Source organism: Triturus cristatus, chromosome 1_1 (genome assembly GCF_964204655.1).
Source record: "Triturus cristatus chromosome 1_1, aTriCri1.1, whole genome shotgun sequence".
In the NCBI taxonomy this organism is placed as follows: domain Eukaryota; kingdom Metazoa; phylum Chordata; class Amphibia; order Caudata; family Salamandridae; genus Triturus; species Triturus cristatus.
The window spans coordinates 35,441,551-35,448,289 of record NC_140579.1 but is presented as its reverse complement, the minus strand read 5'-3'; the positions used below and the strand labels follow the sequence as shown (position 1 = coordinate 35,448,289).

Here is a 6,739-nt window from a genome sequence, read left to right as displayed (position 1 = left end):
GAATGTAAAGCAAAAGAGCTGCACCCACATGCAAAGGCACTATGTTAATATCCCTAGGACATAATGCCACCACAAACTAACCACATCCCAAACAAGCATTGGCATAGCTAATAGGTCTCACCTTTGGGACCGTATAAGTGTTTAGCCATGCAACAGTTGATGTTGTTGTACCAAGGATATTATGCTGCATAAGTAAATACTCATTTTATCACTTTATTACATTACCGGGACATAATTGCTTTGTTCTACGTCAGATAAAGTGTCTCTCAAAGTGTCACGCATTAACATTTGAAAGGTCACACATACGCACGCTAAATCCATGAAAATGTCACACATAAGCAAACTGAAAATTTGGCAGCTTTGCAGAGGCCCCTGGTCGAGTCCCTGTTCTGCAGAAGTATGAATCAAACAAAAAGTGTGTATCTAATATTTTAGCAGAGTACTTTGTATACTTACCACAATCTTTTAAAAGTGCAAAATAAGAGTAGAGGATCCCTGGGTAGTCCGAGCCTGCCAATTGTTCCTAGAGGAGCTTTGTGTTCTGTTGTGGGTACAAACAACTGCTCCCCACCAGGCCCTTGTAAGTTAAAACAAAGCATGAAAACTAATATAAAACATAATATTTCCGCTAATTTACGCCTGCGTCCTCCCTGTTTTGGGGAATCCGCCCGACTAATGCAAATTTTGGCGTACATGAGAGACAGGGGTAACCACAGACTTCATGCTTTTAAAAAAAGTAAAATATCCGTTTTCAGCTGTGTTGACAATCTGAAGAACACCGCTACTACAGAAAATAGTCTGAAGCGATTGTAGCAGCATTTTTCCTTTATTTGTCTTACATGTACAATTGAAAGATTGAGGATCTTCTACGGGAAAGTTGAAAAAGAATTATTGCATTCAGTGTTTTTAAACGGTACATCTCACTCCTTTCTACAGCTAGGGAAATGTTCGAAGAGGAAATAGGCGACTGAGTTACTCAATAAATTGTGGCCTAAATGTGGCTTGCCCATGCTCAGTCTTGGGACTATTTTTGCCTTAAAGAGTACTCCTGGGGTGTAAACATCCTAAAAAAGATGCTTTTTAAAAGTGGCACAGGTTTGGAGTGCTTTGGCGCTGTCAAGCCCTGTTAACCTATTGAATAAAGTTAAGTGCAACCTCAACTTACATATTTGGTAGCACTGACAATGTGAAAGTAAACCCCACAATGGTGTACTTTCTGTGAGCTGTGCATCCTTCCTCGCGGAATAGTGAATACATATTTAAATTTGTAAACAGTTATGTGCGACTCAAGCAATGCAGCTGGAAAGCGCATTTCAGTTATAAAATGAAAATATACATTTCAAGTGCACTTGAAGCCTTCGGAGTTTCCTGTCAATCGAAAATGGGTACAAAGAAAGCATGCTAAACAAACAGTGAACCTATTTGCCAACAGATGAAAGGCGAACATCAGCCGTCCATTTTATGAAGCCTGCAATAAAGCACCGCTCATAGCGTCCAGAAAGAAATACAGACTGCTGCATGGCTTTTGTGTTTAAATTAGATTAATTTTAACAACTTTGGAAGAGTAGTGAGGTGGAAAGATCTAAAACCAAAAGTTTATAGACATTGGTAAACCGCTTTGCTTGCTTACAAGCAGATAATAAACTCGCATACAGTGGATAACAAGCAAGCAACAAAAAGACGCGCGGCCGCGAAGCGCGTTCTGTGGTGAAGAAGGGGGAGGAGCGTTGAGGGGCAAGCTAGACGGAGAGGCGGAGCGAGGCGTTCCTCGCTTTTGCGCGTAACCGCACACTCTATGCCTCACAAAAAGCTGTGGTCAGCTTTTTGAAACCCAGTAACTAAAATTCTCGCCTTGGCAGCACATGCGCTGGCTCAGGCGAGACCTAAAAAGCACATCTAAAAACAAAGCAGAAAAATCCATAATGCAACATTCCATTCCATCACATTGCACCTTTAGCCACAGAAGCTTATTTGAAACATCATGACGACTTTCAAAGGCACCACGTCCATATCCCAAGGAGATTATGCCAACACGCTCTGCCAACATACCAAAACACCTCATCTATATTCAAAGCAGACCCTAATTAATACACTACTCCATCCCCCGACACTGTACCATTAACCATAGAAGATAATGCAAAATACCATGAAGACATTCCTAAACACCACATCCATATCCAAAGGAGATAATGCCACCGCATCCTGCCAACAAAGCAGGGCTGGACTGTTCCCATGAGGCACAGGGTCAGACTGATTTGCATATGGCCATGTCTGAACTGGGGTGGCAGAGTGTGCTAAAGAATGGTGATGGATTAAACCCAGATCAGTTGACTGGGGGTGAGTGCTTGCAATGTTCAACACTCCGTCCATCATTTCCTTTGGTTTTTGCTTTGTTCGCCATAAGTTGGCAGGGTATGCTCAGACGTGAGTCCCTTGCTCACTTTGCCACTGGATTCAAGCAAGCCTGGCTGAAGACGGCTGAAATGCCAGAAACCGGTTCTAGGAAGCTTGTTTCCGGTCCAGGGAAGACATGGCTTGGCAGTTCGGGCTGGACTGTTCCCATGAGGCACAGGGTCAGACTGATTTGCATATGGCCATGTCTGAACTGGGGTGGCAGAGTGGGCTAAAGAATGGTGATGGATTAAACCCAGATCAGTTGACTGGGGGTGAGTGCTTGCAATGTTCAACACTCCGTCCATCATTTCCTTTGGTTTTTGCTTTGTTCGCCATAAGTTGGCAGGGTATGCTCAGACGTGAGTCCCTTGCTCACTTTGCCACTGGATTCAAACAAGCCTGGCTGAAGACGGCTGAAATGCCAGAAACCGGTCCTAGGAAGCTTGTTTCTGGTCCAGGGAAGACATGGCTTGGCAGTTCGGGCTGGACTGTTCCCATGAGGCACAGGGTCAGACTGATTTGCATATGGCCATGTCTGAATTGGGGTGGCAGAGTGGGCTAAAGAATGGTGATGGATTAAACCCAGATCAGTTGACTGGGGGTGAGTGCTTGCAAAGTTCAACACTCCATCCATCATTTCCTTTGGTTTTAACAAAGCAAAACACCGCATCTGTAACCAAAACACTTAATACCATAATAAAACAATCCATCCCATGACACCACACCTGTAATCACAGAAGATAATGCAAAACACCATGACGACTTTCAAAGGCACCACATCCATATCCTAAGAGGATAATGCCAACACACAGTGCCAACAACCCAAAACACCACATCTATATTCAAAGCAGACCCCAATTAATTTGCGACTCCATCCCATGACACTGCACTCTTAACCATAGAAGATAATGCGAAACATCATGACGAAATTCCTAGACGCCACATCCACATCCCAAGGAGATAATACCCCACACCCTGCCAACAAAGCAAAACACGACATTTATAACCAAAGGTGATAATACCACAATAAAACACTTCATTCCATGACGCTGCACCCTTAACCACAAAACATACTGCAAAACATGATGACAATATTCCAAGGCACTACATCCATGTTCCAAGGAGATATTGCCACATCCTGCCAACATCCCCAAACACCACATCTACATCCAAAGCAGACCCTACCTTAATACAATACTCCATCCAATGACACCGCACCCTTAACTACAGAAGATAATGCGAAACGCCATGACATTCAAGACACCACATCCATTTCCCAAGGATATTGCTCAGCTCCATCCCCTCCAATGGCTTTCCGCAGTCGGGCCCAGAACAGAGGCTGCTGGTCCAAGTCCTCCTTCCACTCCAGGTAGGTTTTCTTCTTCACCAGCTTGGCCAGTTGGTGGTAGCGAGAGAGGCTCCTCATTGACACTTTCTCCAGGAAAACCATCACCAAGGAATCCTTGCTTTCTACAAGAAGGCGGTATGTGGCCATCCGCACTTCCAAGGAGCACCAGTGGCTGCACAGGTAATGGCGGCTGATCAGACACACCACCCAGCGGCTCCTATAAATGCTGTCCATGATGTTATCCAAGATGTCTTTGCCGACCTCAAAGTCCCTGCCATGCAGACACACTTTAAAGAACGGGGGTCCCCTCTCTTCCAAGTTGGGCAGGAACTCGCGGACAACCCAAGCCTCATCGCAGCTGCTGTAAGAGACAAAGGCGTCGAAGTCATATTGCCTCTTTCTGTCGCGTCTCCCACGATAGTTCCACCAGGTCCTGAGCATGTAGTAGAGATACAGGAGGTACCAGCGCACCTTGTGATACAACAGGACCGTGATCAGGAACAACATGTTGAAGGAGAAAGTCCCAATGAAGAGATGGTATCCTATCAGCAAGATGCAGTCTTTCTCCAAGAAATTGAGAAAATTCAGCTTCAGTGGCCCAAGAGAGCATGTCTGGATTCCCAGCTCTGGCACGCTCACTTGGGGGTGAGTGGTCACCCATCTTCTGATCCAGGATTGTTCACACAAACAATACAGGGGTACATCCTTCAGGTAGATGTAGCGCATACTTTCCACGTGGTCGAGCAGACCCTCCTGAAGGGTTTTCACAGGCTGGGACTTCAAGATTAGGAGTTCCAGAGAGACAAGGTCTCTAAACATGGTAGCAGTAAAGTCCTCTATCCCAGAATCCTCCAGGATCAAGGTTCTAAGGTGTGTCAGGTTCCAGAACAGCTGCTCAGGAGTCAGGAAACTCTTCTTAATGTCCAACTTTAGGTTTTTTATATGGAGATGGCGTAAATTGTGAAGATGCTGCAGGCTGTTATTCAAAGGGCTCAAGGATTTATGGATAGGCATATCTGCAGAGGAACTGTAGTACAAATATTCAATGTTAGTAAAAGACAGGAGCCCCAAGCCTTCAGTCTCTGAGACCCCAAGTGGTAAACATAACAATATGTGGTTTTCTCGTAGGTGAAGTTCTTTCACAAATTTGAAGTCCTTGCACCAGCGAATACGAATCTCTGGTGCACTAATGTGAAGGACTTTAAGTAAGCTGCAGTTGTTTGTGCATGTCAGGAGTATTGAAGACTTTGCTTCCAAGGTAAGAGTAGTGAGTTCTTTCTGTTCGATTTTTAATTCCATAGTAGTCTCAAAGCTGATGGATAGCTCCTGAAGCTCGCTCTTCGCGGTCAGGGAGCTATGCTGGTTCTTGAGTATGTTGCCCCTGAGGCCCAGCACCCTTACGCTACTCAAGTGATCAAAATAGAAGTTCTCAAGCAGAAAGAGTTTATTGTAATCCAGCTGCAGAGAATGCAGCCTATCAAGACCAACAAAGGTGTCCTTTTCCAGGGACACAAGGTGATTACTACTGAGATCCAGTGTTTCCAGATTAGCCAGGCAGAAGAGCCGCCCGGAGCCGAGATTGGTGATGAGGTTGAAAGACAGATCCAGGTGTGTGAGGTTGGACAGAACATTGGGGGCCCCGGGTGTGCAAAGGTCTAGGCTTTTTATCTTGTTTGCAGAGAGAACGAGGGACCTCAGGTTCAGCAATTTCTTTGCCATATCATTCATGAAAGCTCTAAGGAGGTTGCTGGACATGTTGAGAGACACCAGCATGGAGCATCCTTCAAAGGTCTCAGCGGGAAGATCTGAAATAAAGTTTTGAGCGACTGTCAAGTTCCTGACTCCTAGCCGAGACACCACAGTGCAGACATCTTTAATCTTCAGATAGTCCTGATTTTTCATGGCATTTAGGGACAGCATTTCAATGCTCTTTATTCCAGACCGCAGAAGCTCGATGACCTTGAGACCAGTCGCATCTACCTTGAGGACAGTAAGACGAGGGAAGTTGCAAAATGCATTTTTCTCCACACTTTTTAGATCATTGCTTGTCAAATCGAGGCTGGTAATACTTGGAAAGAAAATTGTGCTCTCTATGATGTTGTCTGTGTCAATGCAGTCCTCCTCCCTGGCTTTAACAATACCATTCCTCTTGATTTCCAGGACTTTCAGAGAAGCCAGTGACTGAAGCATAGTGGTCAGTCTGTACAACCTACTAATCTCATTCTCAGACAAGGCTAATACTTGTATTCTATGTAAGGGTTTAAAAAGATTTTTGGAAAAAGCTGTATCAATTTTCAAATATCTGAGTTCCAAGTGTGTTAGGTTCTCCAATCCGCCAAACACCTGATCATCCATGTCTACGGGTGAAGTGTGCCTGGTATCTCCTTTGATTCCCAGATGTCTCAGTTTGGCAGCACCATTGAAGGCTCCTGCAGAAACATTAAATGATCCATACAAATAGAGGCGGGTCAAGTTATGATACCTGGAGAAGGAGTCTGTAGGGACGGTTGGCACGTCTAACACCAGGCAGAGGGTGTCCACGTCCACTGGAACCTCTCTTAGATCCACCTCCATGTTCCTCACTGTGCTGCATTTGCTGAAGACCCTGAATCCTTCGAAGGGGAATCCAAAGCAGGTCGGGGCTAACACTCCCGGGGATCCCAGCTGGTCCCGCTGGTAGATCTCACACTTGGTAGTGGCCGTGCCTGACACGATAGTCCAGCAGCCGGCAACCACTGTGCAAACCACGACCACAGAAAACGTTCGCAGTTCCATTTCACACCACTGCTGTCTCATCAGTGGTTTGAAGTGCAGGTGTCTGTCTGAGCAGCGGCGGTTGTCTGTATGTCTACCAGACAGGGTTATCTTAAGATTGAATGAACCGCCTCCTTCCTCTGTTCTTTGTAGTTTGAAGACACGACATGCCTCTCAGGAAGGTACTGAGGCTGAATTGTTGCCCGGGGCAGTGGGAGTTCAATGACTGGTTCACATCAGGGT

General features: G+C 45.5%; 1 protein-coding gene across 1 annotated transcript; it reads right to left on the bottom strand.

Moving 5' to 3' along the window:
- Nucleotides 1-3,649: 3,649 nt before the first annotated feature.
- Nucleotides 3,650-6,517, bottom strand: LOC146869267 (uncharacterized). The gene has a single exon (XM_085633043.1). It carries the CDS (start codon nt 6,515-6,517, stop codon nt 3,650-3,652), a length of 2,868 nt encoding a protein of 955 aa, XP_085489169.1.
- Between the last annotated feature and the right edge of the window lie 222 nt (nt 6,518-6,739).